This window comes from Bubalus kerabau, chromosome 20, assembly GCF_029407905.1.
Source record: "Bubalus kerabau isolate K-KA32 ecotype Philippines breed swamp buffalo chromosome 20, PCC_UOA_SB_1v2, whole genome shotgun sequence".
NCBI lineage: Eukaryota > Metazoa > Chordata > Mammalia > Artiodactyla > Bovidae > Bubalus > Bubalus kerabau.
In genome coordinates this window covers 44,178,944-44,199,579 of record NC_073643.1, presented here as the reverse complement: position 1 = coordinate 44,199,579, position 20,636 = coordinate 44,178,944, and the positions used below count along the sequence as shown (strand labels likewise).

Below are 20,636 nucleotides of genomic sequence, written 5' to 3'. Positions count from 1 at the left end.
TAGTGAGTGGTAAATAATCCATTTGCCAGTTCAGGAGATGCAAGAGATTTGGGTTTGATCCCTGGGTTTGAAAGATTCCCTGGAGAAGGAAATGGCAACCCACTCCAGTATTCTTGCTTGGGAAACCCCATAGACAGAGGAGCCTGGTGGGCTACAGTCTATGAAGCTGCAAAGAGTCGGACATGACTGAACACATATACAGTTTAACAGTCCTATACGCCTTACCTTAAACGAAACCTGGCTTTTCTCTGAGGTATTACTTCCCCTTCAAGTCTAGAGTTGAAGTTCACTTATGGAGTTTACCTGTGGTTCTACAGCCTTCAGTTCTGAAGCCATGGAACCATGGCACTGGGAAAGAGTCTGCTCTTCTAACTGTGAAACCCTACCTTCTTTGAAACCTGAGACATTGCACAGATAGGCCCTTCCATCCTTTCAGCTTCACATCACCCTCCACTCACTCCTTATACCTCCTCAGACACACCACTTGAGAACACACACTTGAGTAAAACCACACCATCCTATACACATTCTTGGAAAACACTGGGACCAGGCTCATCTTACCTTCTGATATACTGTTCGACACACTAAAAGTCCCTTAACCGCCTTTCCTTCAAAAGTCTTCCTCTCCTAAAGAGGAATTAATCTCCTTAATCCAGTCACATGGTCACATCTTGAGATTTCATTTCATTACCCTGAAATACTTAAAAAAATTTGAACTATATTCTGTTTCTTAATCTGGCAACTCTCTCCAGTTAACCTCTAGTGACAACACCTTTTAAATATATTCCTCCCAGGGATGCAAGAATTTGGGCTCTAGAGCCAAACTGTCTGGATTTGGATTACAGTTCTACCACTTACTAGTTATATAATCTTTGCAGTTATGTATTCTCTCTGTCTCTTTCCTTATTTGTAAAATGGTGATAATAATGACGCATCTCTCATAGAGTTTGTTAGGACTAAATGTTTAAATACATGTAAGCACTTCTAATAGTGTCTGCTGCTGCTGCTAAGTCACTTCAGTCGTGTCCGACTCTGGGCGACCCCATAGATGGCAGCCCATCAGGCTCCGCCGTCCCTGGGATTCTCTAGGCAAGAATACTGGAGTGGGTTGCCATTTCCTTCTCCAATGCATGAAAGTGAAAAGTCAAAGTGAAGTCGCTCAGTAGTGTCCGACTCCTAGCGACCCCATGGACTGCAGCCTACCAGGCTCCTCCGCCCATGGGATTTTCCAGGCAAGAGTACTGGAGTGGGTTGCCATTGCCTTCTCTAGCATATGGTAAATGTTCAATGTACATTAGCCATATAAGCTCTCTGACTTTCACACCATGAAATGCAGACTTTGAGATACAGTTTAATGAGTTTTGACCATCTCATACATCTGCATACCATAACTCATAAAGGTACACAACATTTCAATCACCCCAGACAGATCTTTTGTGCATCTTTTCAACCAGTCTCCACATTCATAGCTTTTAAGGGAAAGCACTAATTTCTTTTACCTTAGATTAATTTTGTCTATTCTATTTATATAAATGAAATCACAGTAAATGGCTTCTCACACTCAGGCTAACATCTGAGGCTCATCAGTATTGATGTATGCATTGGTAGTTCATTCTTGTTTTGTTGAGTAGTACCTCACTCTGTGCATAGAGCACCATTTGTTTGGTCTTCTGCTGTTGGACTTTTGAGTTATTTCAACATTTTGGCCATCATAAATAAAGCTGTTGTGAAATGCAAATTTGTATATACATATTTCATTTCCTTAGATAGACAGCAAGAAGTAGAACTGTTGAATCAAAGGGCAAATATTTAACTTTATGAGAAACCTCCAAAGGTATTTTCAAAGTAGTTATACTATTTTCCACTTACACTAGAAATTCATGAAATTGCTTTACATCTCAACAACATTTAGTATTTCTTGTCTCTTTTAGCCATTCTTAGTGGGTGAAGTAGTAGAGGTAACTTTTTTTAACTTGTACTTTCCTGACTGATAGTATAGAGCTTTTCTTCATATACTTATTTAATCAACTGTAAAAATCTGTTGAATTATTTTTGCCTTAAAAAAGTTATGTCTTTTCATTATAGAGTTGTAGGATCTAGTTTCAGTAAGTCTGTTGTCAGTTATATATATTAAGAATATCATCTCCCATTTTGTGGCTTGCTTATTCATTTTCTTAATATCTTTTTGATGCATAGTTTTAAATTTCATTGAAGCCTATTTTGTCAATTAATTTCTTAATTATGGTTAATGCTTTCTGGGCCCTAAGAAATATCTTAAAGTAGCTTTTTGTATTTACATTTAGATCTATAATCCATCTCAAATTAATTTTTGTAAATGGTATGAAGTATGGGCTGAGGTTCATTTTTCTTTCTTGTATATACTCAGAATTTCCAGTTCTCAAAAAAAAATTTTTTTCTCTGCCTATTGAAGTGTTCTGATGCTTTGGTTGATGTATACATGTGTGGGTATTCCGAACTTTTTATTGGTATCTACGGCAGGTACATAATATCTTGATTACTGTAACCTTATATGAAGTTTTGAAATCATGAGATATAAATTTTACTTTTTGAAAAGGTTTTGGCTATTCTTGGACCTGTGAATTTCTTTGTAAATTTTAGAAGTAGCTTATTAAATTCTGAAAAAAAAAAAGAAAAAGAAGCAGCCTGCTGGTACTGTAATTGGGATGAGACTGAATCTACAGATTTACTGAAAAAGTATTGGCATCTTAACAAATGTAGTCTTCTCATTCATTAACAACATGGTCCCATTTATTTAGGTCTTCAATTTCTCTAAGCAATGTTTTATAGTTTTCAATGTAAAAGGCTAACATATATTTTGTTAAACTTACTCTTGAATATTTTTGATGCTGTTGTAAATGTCTTTAAAATTTATAGAGTTTTTAATTTGCCATGCTATGAATACATCTATATAGAAATATAAAATTGATTTTGGTATACTGACATTGTGTTCTGTGACCCTGTTAAACTCACTTATTTTAACTAGGTTTTGTTTGGTTTTTGTAGGTTCCCTAAATTTTCTACAAGATGGTTATGTTGTCTGCAAAAACAGAAATTTTTACTTATTTTTCAATCTGTATGCTGTAAAATTTCTCTTTGTTATCTTATTGCACTTGCTGGGGGACTCCGAATACAATGCTGATCAAAAGTTGTCAGAGTGGATATCTTTGACTTGTTCCCCATCTGAGGAGTAAGTACTCAGTATTTCATCATTAAATATGATTGAATTGTAGGTTTTTATAGTGGTCTTTGATCAAGCTAAACAAGCTTCCTTCTGGTAGTAGTTTGATGTGAGCCATCACAATGGCTGATGAATTTTAATCAATTGATTTTTCTACATTCACTGAGATGATTCTACAATTTTTTCCCTTTATTCTGTTAACATTATAAATTACACTGACTAATTATCAAATTGTAAGATTAACCTTGAATTCTTGGATAAACACTACTTGGTCATGAGGTTAAGGATCCATATGTCTATGCTCACGAGTGATTCTCTTTTGGGAATTACATTTCGTGGTTTTGGTATAAGAATTATGCTAGCCTCATTTTATTAAGTGAACTGGAAAATGTTCTTTCTCCCTTATTATCTAAGAGCATTATTTTTCCTCAAATGTTTGGTGAGACTTACCCATAAATCTATCCGAACCTGGATTTTCTTTGTGGCAATGTTTTAAATTACAGATTCATTTTCTATATATAGATATAAGGCTACTCAGATTTTCTACTTCTTTTAGTATCAGTTTTAGTAATTGTTTCTTTGAAAAAATTTTCCTACTTCATCTGCTGCTGCCAAGTCGCTTCAGTCGTGTCCGACTCTGTGCGACCCCATGGACTGCAGTCTACCAGGCTTCTCTGTCCATGGGATTCCCCAGGCAAGAACACTGGAGTGGGTTGCCATTTCCTTCTCCATACTTCATCTAAATTGTCAAATTTACTAGTATAAAATTGTTCACACATGCATGTGTGCTCAGTCGCCTCAGTCATGTCTGATTCTTTGTGGCCCTATGGAGAGTAGCCTGCCAGGCTCCTGTGTTAATTGGATTCTCCAGGCAGGAATTGGAGTGGGTTGCCATGCCCTACTTCAGAGGATCTTCCCAACCCAGGAATTGAACCCACATCTCCTGTACTGCAGGAGGATTCTTTTATCCACTGAGCCACCTGGGAAGTTCAAAATCGTTCATAGTATTTCCTTATTTTCCTTTTCCTTTACATCTCGTCTTCTTACTGACATTGTGTGTGTGTGGTCTGTCTTTTGCTTGATTAGTCTAGGTTTATCACCTACTAAATAGTTTTTAAAAATCCACACCTGGTTTTATTGATTTTTTTCTCCATTGTCAATTTTATTGACTTACTCTCTTGATTACTTCTTTCTGAATACTTTAAATGCCTGTAATGCATCTCACAAATTTTGGTATGCTTTATTTTAACTACTAGTTAAAATTAGTAAAATATCAGTTAAATTATTTTCTAATATTCCTTGTAATTCTTGGTTACCTATAGGTTATTTAGAAGTATGTTGCTTTATTTTCAAGTACTTGGGGATTTTTCAATTACCTTTTTTGTTATTAACTTTAATAATCAAAGAACATACTTTGTAAAATTTCAGTCTTTTTAACTTTGCTGAGAATAAAACAGCCTAATATATCATATATAGGTGGAAATTCAATGTGCATTTGAACACAGTGTTACTCTGTAGCTGTTTGAGTAAACATTCTAGAAATGTCATATAAGTCAGGTTGATTGATAGCATTTTTCAAGTTTACTGATTTTCTGTCAATTTCTGAGAGGGGAGCGTTGAAATCATCTATAATGGAGCATTTATTTTTCTTCAGTTCTGTTAGTTTTTGCTTCATGCAATTTCAAGCACTGTTATGAGGTGTGTACATATTCAGGATTGTTCTATCTTCTACATGATTTGATCCCCTTATCCTTATGTCCTTATGTTCCATGTCTAGTTCTAACGGTTGCTTCTTGACCTACATACAGATTTCTCAGGAGGCAGGTCAGGTGGTCTGGTATTCCCATCTCTTTTAGAATTTTCCACAGTCTGTTGTGATCCACAGTCAAAGGCTTTGGCGTAGTTAGTAAAGCAGAAGTAGATGTTTTTCTGGAACTCTCGTGCTTTTCCGATGATCCAATGGGTGTTGGCAATTTGATCTCTGGTTCCACTGCCTTTTCTAAATCCAGCTTGAAAATTTGGAAGTTCACAGTTCACATACTGTTGAAGCCTGGCTTGGAGAATTCTGAGCATTACTTTGCTAGCATGTGAGATGAGTGCAATTGTGTGGTAGTTTGAGCATTATTTGGCATTGCCTTTCTTTGGGATTGGAAAGAAAACTGACATTTTCCAGTCCTGTGGCCACTGCTGAGTTTTCCAAATTTGCTGGCATATTGAGTCACAGCATCATCTTTTAGGATTTGAAATGGCTCAACTGGAATTCCATCACCTCCACTAGCTTTGTTCATAGTGATGCTTCATAAGGCCCACTTGATTTTGCATTCCAGGATGTCTGGCTCTAAGTGAGTGATCACACTATTATGGTTATCTGGGTCATGAAGATCTTTTTTTGTATAGTTCTTCTGTGTATTGTTGCCAACTCTTAATATCTTCTGCTTCTGTTAGGTCCATACCATTTCTGTCTTTTATTGTGCCCATCTTTGCATGAAATATTCCATTGGTATCTCTAATTTTCTTGAAGAGATCTCTGGTCTATCCCATTCTAATGTTTTCCTCTATTTCTCTGCATTGATCACTCAGGAAGGCTTTCTTATCTCTCCATGCTACTCTTTGGAACTCTATATTCAAATGGCACATTTTTCCTTTTCTCCTTTGCCTTTTGTTTCTCTTCTTTTCATAGCTGTTTGTAAGACCTCCTCAGACAACCATTTTGCCTTTTGCACTGCTTTTTCTTGGGATGGTCTTGATCACTGCCTCCTGTACAATGTCACAAACTTCCGTCCATAGTTCTTCAGGCACTCTATCAGATCTAATCTCTTGAATCTGTTTGTCACTTCCACTGTATAATCATAAGGGATTTGATTTAGGTCATACCTAAATGGTTTTCCATACTTTCTTCAATTTAAGTCTGAATTTGACAATAAGGAGTTCATGATCTGAGTCACAGTCAGCTCCCGGTCTTGTTTTTGCTGACTGTATAGAGCAGAATTCTGCATCTCTGGCTGCAAAGAATATAATCAATCTGATTTTGGTATTGACCATCTGGTGATGTCCATGTGTAGAGTCTTCTCTTGTGTTGCTGGAAGAGGGTGTTTGCTATGACCAGTGTGTTCTCTTGGCAAAACTCTGTTAGCCTCTGCCCTGCTTCGTTTTGTACTCCAAGGCCATATTTGCCTCTTACTCCAGTATGTCTTGACTTCCTACTTTTGCATTCGAGTCCCCTATAATGAAAAGGACATCTTTTTGGGGTGTTAGTTCTAGAAGGTCTTGTAGGTCTTCATAGAACCATTCAACTTCAGCTTTGTCAGAATTACTGGTTGTGACATAGACTTGGATTACTGTGATATTGAATGGTTTGCTTTGGAAATGAACAGAGATCATTCTGTCATTTTTGAGATTGCACCCAAGAACTGCATTTCAGACTCTTCTGTTGACTATGAAGTCTACTTAATTTCTTCTAAGGGATTCTTGCCCACAGTAGTAGATATAATGGTCATCTGAGTTAAATCCACCCATTCCAGTCCATTTTAGTTTGCTGATTCCTAAAATGTTGATGGTCACTCTTGCCATCTCCTGTTTGACCACTTTCAATTTTCCTCGATTCATGGACCTAACATTCCAGGTTCCTATGCAATACTGTTCTTTACAGCATCGGGCTTTACTTCCATTGCCAGTGACATCCACAACTGGGCATTGTTTTTGCTTTGACTCCGTTTCATTCTTTCTGGAGTTATTTCTCCACTCTTCTCCAATAGCATATTTGGCACCTACCGACCTGGGGAATTCATCTTTCAGTGTCATATCTTTTTGCCTTTTCATAGTGTTCATGGGGTTCTCAAGGCAAGAATGCTGAAGTGGTTTGCCATTCCCTTCTCCAGTGGACTACATTTTGTCAGAACTCTCCACCGTGACCCATCTGTCTTGGGTGGCCGTACATGGCATGGCTCATAGTTTCATTGAGTTGGACAAGACTGTGGTCCATGTGATCTGTTTGATTAGTTTTCTGTGACTGTGGTTTTCATTCTGTCTGCCCTCTGAGGGATAAGGATAAGAGGCTTATGGAAGCTTCCTGATGGGAGAGACTGACTGTGGGAGAAAATTACTGTGGAAGAAACTGGGTCTTGTTCCACCAGACATTTACCCTGTTGGTAACACAACTACTTTGCCAATTCCAAGAGCCAGAGTAATTCAGTGCCATTTTCTCCCTTTGTTTTTTTTTCTCTCACTGATTTAACTCCTGAAGTATCTTTTATATGTCTTTCTTCTCTACTTGCTACTATACTCATTTTCAGGTTAATTATGTCTCACCTGCATTTTGCACAGACTTTTAATTGGTCTCTCTGCCTCCAGCTATTTTTATTCTGATAATGTATTCATTTTCTATAACACAGATGACATTATGAAACTTCTCCATGTTAACATTTAAAAAGAAATCTCTAGTGGACTGAAAAACAAACTTTTTAACATGGCTTTTAAGGCCCTTCATGGTTTGTTTCATCCACCCTTCTTTTCCAGCATTGTGAGTCTGTACATTCTCATTATATATCCCAGTTAAGGGATCAAACATGACATGAACCTCCATGCTTTCATTTGTGTGTATTCACAATTTAGCTCCAGTATCTCCACTTAGAACAAGCTCAAACTTGGCTAGGCAAGTCTGATACTTCCTTTTACCAGCATTCCCCACCTAAGCCTAGTTTGGTATTAACACAGTCCATCATCATTAACTGTTTATACGGTTGCCTCCTCTGCCTACTATAATCTCCTTGATGAAAAGACTGCTTCATTCACCTTTGGATTCATTTGTCACAGACCTTGGCCTACAGAAGGGGCTCAACAAACATCTGGTCACTGAAACAAAATGCAAATTTAGACTTTTATTATGATAACATATTCACAAATTATAAAACATTGATTCAGGTCAAGAGAAAATAGTAAAATGGTAATAAGTATGAACTAACATTAACTAAAGCACTTACTATGAGCTTGGCACAGTTCTAAGTAATAACTTATTTAATACTAGCAACTCTATACAGCAGATTCTGTAGTTGCCATGACCTAACCTATGAGGAAACTGAAGCACAGAGAGATAACTGACTTGCCCAGGGGCCCAAAGAAAGGAAGTGACAACTAGGAGTGAAACCCCCTACAATCTAGCTCTGGAGGCCCACACTTTAACAATATCTGCCTGTTCATATGATTTGAAAAGACAGTGATTCTTATACTAGGTAATCATTCATTTCTTGGAACAAACATTTTTGTGTGTAGTTGTTCCCACTACACATAACCATTCAGGGTCAGCAGAGAAAAGCATGAAAGTGCTCTTCTTTTCCCAAATCTCTTCAACAACCATACTAGACAGGTGAATGGAGTGAAAAACAGATAACAAATGATTTGCACATGAAAACATTTACAAACTGTCAAATTTAAGTACCATAAATGCTATTTTGGATTCTAGGTTAGAATGATCTTATAGAGAAGCCATTCTCTAATTATATATTGAATATACATCTAAAAAATCTGTCTCCCCCTTTCTCTGTTCATTCATTGACACTCATGAAATTAAATATTGTTGAGAATGAAAAAATTTCTAAATAATTGGCTCTATGGGAAAAATAATCTTTAAGGAAAAATTTTAAAAACAATATGCCACACATTCAGTTTGTAATAAAATCTATAACATATTCCATCAGAGTTGTGGTACAAGAAAATACAACTCCTAAAGAGTAATTCTATCTATTTAAATGACAAACAGTGGGTGTTGAGTGGTAAAAATTACTAAAAGAATTTGGTGTTGTAATTTATCATACTACTTTGTTATATCGCCAATGAAAGATTCATTTTCAGCAGTATCTCATCCTCAGACTTCCTATTCAAACAGAATTAAATTCACTGTACATTAATACATACTTTGGTGGCAAGACATTGATGTTCATCTGATACCATCACCAACTAATTGAAATTATATTAAAGAAGAAGTAAGATTGATTTCAGTGAGTCCTGACTAAGTGGCTACCTCCACTGTTTAATAGGATGGTTATTAACTTTTAAAACTGCTCTTGTCATTGAAAACCTAAATTAAAAGTATAAAGTGTTATAAGCTAAATATTAAGATGAATCCATCATAATTAAGAATAACATGAAAAATAAAATTTTTTATTAGATAGGGTGAACATTCTACAGTAACTGGAACAGTAAGTAGCCTCTAAATAAATATTCATGTCAGTGTGGCTATAAAAATATCAACTCTATTTGCTGTCTCTGGTTATGTGAAGGCTTTAGCTAAGGATCCAAGGAAAACTGGACCATTTGGCAATTTCCTCAAAATTAGGGGTTGCAAACTATAGGGGCCAGGTAGGTCACTTAAATGAGTCAACCAGAAAAGCTCTGACTGTACCCACATTCTTATGAATGGAGAAGATTAAACTTCATAGGAGAACTTAAAGCTCCATTATAAGTGTGCAGTTGCCACTCAGCTCTGACTTCCTGATGTTCAAGAAAGCAGAGTCAGTTAATGTCTCAATTTTTTAAAAAAGAGGTCAGAAATATTATGTGAAATTGCCTGATTTAAAATGTCAGCTGAAATGCTTTTAAAATACTATATTTTGAAGTTTATCAACAAAATATCTATGGCTCTTTAAAAGCAGAAAAAAGTGAAAAGTGCTTTGGCAAAAAGCAGAGAACTGGGGCCAATATCACACCAACGCCAGGGAGAACCCTAGTCATGGCATTTTGAATGAATGGAGTGCTCTGTGTCACCTTACTGCTCTCTATGGAAATTTCCCTTAAAACATGACTCAGTTTTGATTCAATAAGGACTCATTTGGAACAGACTATGTTAGTAGTGGAAAGGAAACACCCTCTACTGCTGTAGCATCTCCTAGACGGGGTTGGGGGTGGGTGATGAGGAAAAATGAGATAAAGTTTTAGAATCGAGTTTCTTAATAGTTGCTTGAATACTCCTGGACGTTTATAGAACATGTAAGCACACTAGAAAGCTTATACAATTTGTCCATGATAAACTCATTATTTTATGTCCCAAGTTACTAGGCATATTAGGACCTGTCAATTGTTCAACAGTTACTAAGCACTTAATATGTTCTACACTCATAAGGACCAGGAATAAAAGCCAAATGAGACATGCTGACAGTCTGAAGGGGGAGACAGACATGTAAACACAGAATTAAAGTGCTGGGTGAACAAGTGTTATGAGAATTATGAATCTGTGGGTGGTAATGATGATAACTGTACCCAAAAATGTCTAGTCAACAGAGGGGAAACCATGGAGGGCTTCCTGGAAGATGTAGCACCTAAAGAGCAAATAGGAGATAAAATCCTTATCTAAAGTTTGGCCTATGTGTGTAGATTATAATTATGTACAGAATGATTACTTCAGATTTCAAAACTATATGCAGATACTTCAGTTAGTTAATTGACAAGGGTGACTGAAGTCACAAAAGCAAGGTAATGACAATCCTAACTTATTAACCACACACAGAATAATGTATGGGTCTTACATATGATTTAACTCTTGGAAACTACCTAACACTGAACTCTAAACAATCTTAGATGAATAAGGAAATCATACCCAAATATAAGACGATGGATATAATTTTATTTATAAGGCACTAAAGCATTTCCTTAATGTCTTAAATAATTTAACCTTAATAACTGAAGTATTTGCATTTAATCTTTTGCATTTGTGAATGTTTAATATACAATGAATTAAAATAATTCTTCTATAAACAGAAACTATCAATTTATTCCACAGCCCAGCTCTATGTGTTACTGGGTTCAGTCTCTAAGATTTCTCAGGCTCAAAACCTCAGTTTTCCTTGATTCCTCCCCTTCCCTACTTATAGCCACTTTAGCATCAAGCCCTAAAAACAATGATCAGGATGTTCCCATGTCTCCACCTTCCATTTGCTCAGCCCACTGCACTGATTCATACATCAAAACTTGTTAATGAAGTTACTTATGGCCTCTTGATAGCCATATTCCCAAATATTTTCACATACTGACTTTCTCTTAGCAAAACTTTGTTGGTTTCGACACACTTTACTCTGCTTCATGCTTCGCATCACTTTCTCATTGTTTCCCTGCCTCCTTCACGCATTCTTCTTCCTTTGCCCATCCCTTTTCCTGGGCAAGTCCTTGTATTTCCTCCTCTAGATTCTTTTATTGTTGCTGCTGCCATTCTCTGCTCTCTTTGCAGGCAATTTCATCCATTCTCATGATTTTAGGTGCCACTTGTACGCTGAGTTCAGTTCAGTTCAGTTCCTCAGTCATGTCCGACTCTATGCGACCCCATGGACTGCAGCACGCCAGGCTTCCATGTTCATCACCAACTCCCAGAGCTTACTCAAACTCATGTCCATAAACTCGGTGATGCCATGCAATCATCTCATTCTTTGTTGTCCTCTTCTCCTCCCGCCTGCAATCTTTCCTAGCATCAGGGTCTTTTCCAATGAGTCAGTTCTTCACATCAGGTGGCCAAAGTATTGGAGTTTCAGCTTCAGCATCAGTCCTTCCAATGAATGAAAGTGAAGTCGTTCAGTCGTGTCGGAGTCTCTGCGACCCCATGGACTGTAGCCTACCACGCTCCTCCATCCATAGGATTTTCCAGGCAAGAATACCGGAGTGGGTTGCCATTTCCTTTTCCAGAGGATCTTCCCAACCCAGGGATTGAACCTGGGTCTCCCACGTTGTAGGCGGATGCTTTACTGTCTGAGCCACCAGGGAAGCCCTTCTAATGAATATTCAGGACTGACTTCCTTCAGGATGGACTGGTTGGATCTCCTTGCAGTCCAAGGAACTCTCAAGAATCTTCTCCAACACCACAGTTCAAAAGCATCAATTCTTTGGTGCTCAGCTTGCTTTATAGTCCAACTCTCACATCCATACATGACTACTAGAAAAATAATAGCTTTGACTAGATGGACCTTTGTCAGCAAAGTAATGTCTCTGCTTTTCAATATGCTGTCTAGGTTGGTCATAGCTTTTCTTCCAAGGAATAAGTATCTTTTAATTTCATGGCTGCAATCACCATCTGCAATGATTTTGGAACCGCCCAAAATAAAGTCTCTCACTGTTTCCCCATCTATTTGCCATAAAGTGATGTGACTTGATGCCATGATCTTCGTTTTCTGAATGTTGAGTTTTAAGCCAACTTTTTCACTCTCCTCTTTCACTTTCATCAAGAGGTCCCAAAATCAGCCCAAATTCTCAATCTGAATGTTTCAGACTCCTTTACCAACATTTCCATGTTTCCTTTCTAACCTTCTTTCTCCTGGATTTCTATGTATTGATTCTGTCGCCAGTTATCCAAACTAGGAAGCCAACTCAGCGTCATCCTTGACTTTTCCTTCTTCATTTCTAATTAATTTTCAATTAAAACTATTACCTATAGTTATTTTCCAACTCCACTTCCTCATCTACACTCGGATTTCTATTTTCCAACTTCAGGACCTCATTTCTTTTACCTAGATCATTCATCTACTCATTCATCCATTTTTATAATTATTGACTGTCTCTGTGTGTGCCTTCATTGCTCAGTCATGTCCAACTCTTTGTGGCCTCATGGACTGTAGCCTACTGGGAGAGTCAATTCCTAGGTAGGTTGATAAGAAGTCTGGGGTCCCTGAGGAGGAGAGAGGGGTCTGGGGCTCTCAAGGGGGATCGAGGGTTCTGGAGTTCTCAAGGAAAAGAAAAGGACAAATTTTTTTTTTTTTTTTAAGCCCAGAGCTGATGATTGTACAACAAAACAACTCATCTTGCTCAAGGATATGTTTTCCCTTAAACTCTGTAACAATGATTATATAACAACAATGTATCCTGCTTGAGGACATCTTTCTCCCTCTTAAGAACCTTCTGACTAATCCTGTTATCTTAAAATGTATATTCTGGGAATGGGTCTGGTAAGACCTTTACAACCTTTAGACATTCTTTTGACTTACTGTAATAACCAATTGAAAAAGTATACAGCTCCCTTGCTAAGACTAGTGAGGGGAGCCCTCTCCATCCCCTTTCTGATGTCTATGTCAGAAGCTTCCTCTGTCCCTTTATATACTTTAATAAAACTTCGCTACAAAAAAGCTCTTGAGTGATCAAACCTGGTCGTTGGTCCTGAAGATAAATCTACTTCTTTGGAGATCACAAATTCGACATCATTCACAGTAAGCTATCACTATCAGGCTCCTCTGTCCATGGAATTCTCCAGATTGCTATTCCTGGAGTGGGTCGCTAGTCCGTTCTCCAGGGTATCTTCCTAACTCAGGGATTGAACCTGGGTCTCCTGCACTGCAGGCAGATTCTTTACCATCTGAATCTCCAAGTGTCTGTAGGAGGAGTCAGGTCCTGCTATAGGCACTGGGGATACAAGACTGACAAAATGATACAAAACCTTGCTCTCATGGAGCTTACCTTCTTGCTACAATTGCACTGGCCCTCTAACTGGTCCTGCTGACTTCTAGTCTCATCCCTCCCACCCATCCTCCAAAGTGATATTCCATCTAAAATGCAAATCTGACCAGGCACTCCTCCTGCAAGCCCTTCGGTAGCTCCCTATCACCTATGAGATAAAAGTTCAGGATCTGTGGCTGTAAACACAAAGCCTACCAGGAGGTTGCCCGGTTTTCCTCTCCAGCCTTACTACTTTCCTACTGGTCTCTTTTCAGCAACACTGAATTATTGGACTTACCTGCGCATCTCATGCAGCTACTCTTACTGCTACTATTTCTCTTCTAGGAATACCATCCCCACTCAACCTGATTAATGCCTTCTTATCTTTCAGGGTCCAGCTCAGGCATCCTCTTCTTTAGGAGCCCTTCTCTGATCATTCCCCTGGTGCTCCACAGTCACTGTGGGTTCTGCTCACACAGCATGTACTACATGATACAGAACCACTCTGTTTAAATATGTCTTAGTTCATTGGCCCATAAGCTTCTGATGTTATTTCATATCCATTCCTCTACTGCTACTGCCCTAGTCCTTATTATCCCAATCTGGAGTACTGCATATGATATCCTCGTCTGCACTTTTTAGTCCCCTCAAGCCATTCCAAATGTCACTACCAGATTAATCTTCCCAAGCACAGAATTGACTGTATGTTCCTCTTCAAACCAAGCTTAATAGCTTCCTTTTCTCTCTAAAGTGGCTCCCAAAGAGTGGAATATGCATTGCATGTGAATGGTTTTAGACTGTACATGGGCATTGGCATTAAATGGCTATGGATCACAGAATACAAATTTCCCTCTATCAGTTTTGTTTCAATCCTAATTATGCCCAAGAAGATGTTTCAACATGTATCTAACTCTTGATAAGTTCCTATTAATTTAAGAGTAGGCCTCAGGACAGAACCCTTAACAGGAAATAGTACTTAACTAGACTCTAAAATACTGTTTGTTTTCAGTATGTTTATTGTTATGGTTAATTTCTATTTCTGTAAAGTTATACTTGTTTTCCATTCATAAGTGTGATATAACTTAAAAATAAATTTAAGTAAAAAAATAAAGTTGAGTTCGTTTAAAAGTAAAGTATTATTTACACTGGAACAGTTAGTATCCAAATATGTTAAAGTCATGAGAGTAGTACTGAAATGACTGACATTTGAAAAAGACTAGTCAGACATATCAGGCCAAAATTTATTAGCCTGTAACCTACTGCTTACCTACTTATACATTATGCTGCTTGGGGTCTCAGAGGTTACAAAAATCTCCCAACCTGTATCAGGCTATTGGATTACAGAACTGAGGTTTCCTTAAGGCTACTTAAAGAAATCTGGCAACAATGATGTATCATTCTCTCTTCTTCAAATATGCACCACTTTCCAGCCTCCACATTTTCACTTATGCTAGAAATGCTCAGTTTTGCATCTCTAACTGTTGAAATTCTACTAATATAGTCCTTCAAAGTCAATGAAAAGAACAATCTCCTTCATGTTCAGTGTTCACTCGGTCGTGTCCGACTCTTTGCAACCCCATGAACTGCAGCACACCAGGCCTCCCTGTTTATCATCAACTCCTGGAGTTTACCCAAACTCATGTCCATCGAGTCGGTGATGCCATCCAACCATCTTATGCTCTGTCATCCCCTTCTCCTCCTGCCCTCAATCTTTCCCAGCATCAGGGTCTTTTCAAATAAGTCAGTTCCTCGCATCAGGTGGCCAAACTATTGGAATTTCAGCTTCCACATCAGTCCTTCCAATGAACACCCAGGACTGATCTCCTTTAGGATGGACTGGTTGGATCTCCTTGCAGTCCAAGGGATTCTCAAGAGTCTTCTCCAACACCACAGTTCAAAAGCATCAGTTCTTCAGCGCTCAGCTTTCTTTATGGTCCAACTCTCAAATCTACACATGACTAACTGGAAAAGCCATAGCCTTGACTAGACGGACCTTTGTTGACAAAGTAATGTCTCTCCTTTTTAATATACTGTCTAGGTTGGTCATAACTTTCCTTCCAAGGAGTAAGCATCTTTTAAGTTCATGGCTGCAGTCACCATCTGCAGTGATTTTGGAGCCCAGACAAATAAAGTCAGCCACTGTTTCCACTGTTTCCCCATCTATTTGCCATGAAGTGATGGGACCAGATGCCATGATCTTTGTTTTCTGAATGTTGAGCTTGAAGCCAACTTTTTCACTCTCCACTTTCACTTTCATCAAGAGGCTCTTTAGTTCTTCACTTTCTGCCGTAAGGGTGGTGTCATCTGCATATCAAGGTTATTGATATTTCTCCTGGCAATCCTGATTCCAGCTTGTGCTTCTTCCAGCCCAGCGTTTCTCATGATGTACCCTGCATGTAAGTTAAATAAGCAGGGTGACAGTATACAGCCTTGGCGTACTCCTTTTCCTATTTGGAACCAGTCTATTGTTCCATGTCCAGTTCTAACTGTGGCTTCCTGACCTGCATACAGGTTTCTCAAGAGGCAGGTCAGGTGGTCCAGTATTCCCATCTCTTGAAGAATTTTCCACAGTTTATTGTGATCCACCCAGTCAAAGGCTTTGGCATAGTCAATAAAGCAGAAATAGATGTTTTTATGAAACTCTCTTGCTTTTTTGATGATCCAGTGGATGTTGGCAATTTGATCTCTGGTTCCTCTGCCTTTTCTAAAACCAGCTTGGACATCTGGAAGTTCACGGTTCACGTATTGCTGAAGCCTGGCTTGGAGAATTTTGAGCATTACTTTACTAGCGTGTGAGATGAGTGCAATTGTGAAACCTTTTCTTATCCTGCAGTCAGATCGATTTCTATCCCTTTCACTGTACCAACAGCACATTCTCTCTCTACTGTGCTTCCTACCACAGTTTTGGTGATACTCTAGATATTCAAACAATTATATTTTTCCACTTCATAAATCTTAAGCTCTTTAACTGGAGGGAAGAGAATACATCTATTCATTTTTAATACAATCATGTAACCTAACAAATGCTTCATATACAGCACAGGCCCAGAATTAATATTTACTGAAATGAATTTAATATTTTAAGCAATATTCATGTGACACTTACAATTTTGCGCTTGATCATGAAGAGTGGGATTTTTGCATGAAGAGGGGTTGAAGACAATTCCTTATGGACTGTAGATAAATACAATCTTCTTTTTATGTTCCTCAAATCAGTAATTCTGAAAAAAGAGAGAGAAGATAAAAAGATTCCCATCAATATAATAACCACTTTTTTGGATAATCATCAAACTGATGTAATCTATCATATAGGCCCTTTTCAACAGGGAGATCAAATGCAGAATTTAAAAATTGCCTTTTTCTTTGAAGAAGTAATAAAATGTCCTCCTTAAATTCAAAGTGCACACATGCCTGAGTATATAAATTCACTTAATATGCTAATTTATTTCAGTACTCTACCCTATATTACTAGTCTTCCAGCCTATGAAAAAATTCAATTTGTATGAACTGAGAAGCTGCTAGCCTTTAATAACCATGCTTGTTCCAGCCCCTTAAGCTTGTGTTATCTTGGGACATACTGTCACCTACTAAATAGGAAAACATTATGGGTTTCTTTTCCTAAAAATTCACCTGTCATTTTATATAGGCTCTTGGCCTGCTTAGAGACAGACACAAAACACTGACTGTCGGTTTCACTTTCCAAGCACATATCTTCAAGCCAGAATTATAATACACAAGTTTATTGCTCACTACTCAGGTCAACCCACAGTGATACCAAGGACACTGAATTTGAACATCTTTAATAGATTTAGACCACAGCTATGATCACAGAGATTAGGTTTGCTTCAAATTGATAGAGGCTCATTTTTATGTTCTGCTTCTTTTAGGTCTCAGAGGTAACAGAGCAGGCTTAAAATAGCCAAACCTGTCTCAAGCTGCTATACTGAAGTATTGATGCTTCCTTAAAAACTGTCTTTTTATTCTCCAATAATAGTGGTATTTACCCCATTTTTGAGCAACTTTGTCTGGGTGCACTAACTGCAAATTTTCTACAATTAGCAATTCCTCAAGAAGACATTTCATTCAAATATACTGCTACCAATATTTATAGTGTAATTAACTATAGTGTAAATCAACACAGGCTTTTCCAGACCTATCCCTTGCCTCCCCTTCACACTTTTCTAATCTCATTAAAACTATCACTAAACAATGTTAAAAAATAGGTACAATAAATATTAGGAGAAATGATTTCAGAATATTCCCCAGACCTAAAAATTCTACCCTACCTGCACTAAACAATACCATAAATTCATTTAAAAAGCAATAAAGCATTTCAAGTCATTGTCAGAGTTAAGGTTTAAAATGTAGAAGTGTTAATACTACTGAGGTTTTACCCTTACAGAGATAAGAAAATGTAGAATATTTGCCCTAGGGTACTATATTCAAAGTGGGAGGAACACATGGAGGGGAGGCAAAAAACATTAGATCACCTTTCATACCAACCTTTTAAAGTGTATTTATGTAACTTTCATTACATAGATAGTACAGCAATATGTTTATATATATTTGAAACAATAAATGTATCCATATAGTTAGTGTTCTCAAACATTTTACCATAGGATTCAGGATCAAATATGTTTGTAAGGCATTGTCAAAAGGGCTGCTATTAACTCTCTTCAGTAGCAAGTACTGATTAGGAAATGAAAAACTATACATACAGCAATTTTGCAAGGAAAATGAGAACAAAAAATTCCCTTGAATCAAACAAAATGTTTGACTGCCATCAACCAAAAACTTATTTTAGACACCATTTTATTAAGGTTTGCTTTGCTTGTAGGGATAAAACTATGTCATTTTTATTTGAAGAGGTATGGATCAAACTCCAAACAGAGGACTATCTGAGTATACTCCCACTTCATCAACAGATGGAACAACAGGAACATTCATTCATTCACTTTTTCAACCGATATTCCCTGAGCCAAGCCAACATCCTGGGTATATTTTGGGGAATACAACAGTGAAAAAGTCAGGATCTCGATCTTCCTAGAGCTTCTAGTCCTGTGGAAAAGGCAGGTAAAAAAAAGTATAATGAGACAAAACAAATGCAAGTTATCCCAAATGCAATGAAGGAGACAAAAAAAGAGACTGAACTAGAAAATATCAAGAAATAAACTACTTCAGACAGTAAAGTCAGCAGGGCTAGGACTTAATGTGTAAGAGAGAGACATGAGATAGAAAGGAAAGGTAATAGACCAAATCATGCTGGGGCTTTATGCTAAGGTAAGGAGTTTATAATAATGTATTGTGCACAACAGGAGCCTACAAGAGGGCCAACATTCTACCATGCATGATGAATAGATATCATAAAGATAAACAGATATGGTCTCTTTATTTATTGGGGTAAGATATGTATAACTGAAATGTAAATTTTAGTGTACAATCTCATTTATGTATATGTGTTTGTGTGTTTCTATATATATAAACTGAGTATTTTCTTGCATGTTATCGTAATGGTATATTTTTATTTGGAAATAATCTCTAAGTTAGAGAAAAGTATCAAGAATAGAACAAAGAAGACTCACATATACTTTATCTCGATTAGCTTATTGCTTAATGATGAGTTTTAATTAGCAGAAGTTTTTAATTTTCATGATGTCCAGTTGATCATTATTTATAGCAGTGCTTTCTGTCTTAAAAAATCCTCACCTACTCCAAAGTTGTGAAAGTACTTTTCTGTTTCCTTTCACATCTTTATAGCTTCAGTTTCTACATTTAGCCCATGATTCATCTCACATCAAGTTCTCTGTGCTGTGTGAGGTACTGGGTATGGTTCTTTCCTTTCTGTATGTTTATCCAGCTGTCCTACCATCATTTATTAAAGATTTCTTTACTCACTGAAATGTCTTGGTGCTTTGCTGAAACTCATTTGACTATAAATATGTGTGTGTGTGTGTATTTCTGGACTCTTTACTCCATATTAATCCATTTGCTTCATTTACCCATTCTTACACCTATGTCACCCTGCTTTCATTACTGTAGATTCACAGTAAGTCTTAAAACTAGGTAAAGAAACTCTTCAAGTTGGTTTTGTCTAAGATCTGTTTGGCTCTTGCTTTTCCATACAGATTTTAAGATCCTCTTATTTTCTGCTAAAAAAACAAGTTATTGAGAGTTTAACTGGATTGTGTTGAATCTATTGACCAATTTAAGGAGAACTATATTGAGTCTTTCAATCTACTTGTATGATATCTCTCTCCATTTATTTAGGCCTTGTTTAATTTGTTTCGCAATGCTTTCAATTCAGTTCAGTCACTCAGTCATGTCTGACTCTTTGAGACCCCATGGACTGATGCACGCCAGGCCTCCCTGTCCATCACCAACTCCCAGAGCCTACTCAAACTCATGTCCATTGACTCAGTGATGCCATCCAACCATCTCATCCTCTGTCGTCCCCTTCTCCTCCCGCCTTCAATCTTTCCCAGCATCAGGGTCTTTTCAACTGAGTTAGCTCTTTGCATTAGGCGGCCAAAGTATTGGAGCTTCAGCTTCAACATCAGTCCTTCCAATGAATATTCAGGACTGATTTCCTTTAGGATGGATGGGGTGGATCTCCTTGCAGTCCAAGGGAGTCTCAAGAGTCTTCTCCAACACCATAGTTCAAAAGCATCAATTCCTCAGTGCTCAGCTTTCTTTATGGTTCAACTCTCACATCCATACATCACTACTGGAAAAATCACAGCCTTGACTAAACGACCCTTGTTGGCAAACTAATGTCTCTGCTTTTTAATATGCTGTCTAGGTTGGTCATAACCTTTCTTCCAAGGAGTAAGCGTCTTTTAATTTCATGGCTGCAGTCACCATCTGCAGTGATTTTGGAGCCCAGAAAAATAAAGTCAGCCACTGTTTCCCCATCTATTTGCCATGAAGTGATGGGACCGGATGCCATGATCCTAGTTTTCTGAATGTTGAGCTTTGAGCCAACTTTTTCACTCTCCTCTTTCACTTCATCAAGAGGCTCTTTAGTTCTTCTTCACTT

The 20,636-nt window shown here is 37.7% G+C and overlaps 1 protein-coding gene across 13 annotated transcripts in view; it reads right to left on the bottom strand.

Moving 5' to 3' along the window:
- Nucleotides 1-20,636, bottom strand: part of CFAP20DC (CFAP20 domain containing) — a 253,072-nt gene that overhangs the window by 141,518 nt on the left and 90,918 nt on the right. For all 13 annotated transcript variants that reach the window (XR_008706376.1, XM_055558821.1, XM_055558824.1 and 10 more), the window contains one exon: nucleotides 16,707-16,821. Coding sequence is in view for 12 of the 13 variants with exons in the window: in XM_055558821.1 (XP_055414796.1) it covers nucleotides 16,707-16,821 (115 nt within the window). In the remaining variant the exon portion in view is untranslated. The remainder of the gene's footprint in view (nucleotides 1-16,706; nucleotides 16,822-20,636) is intronic.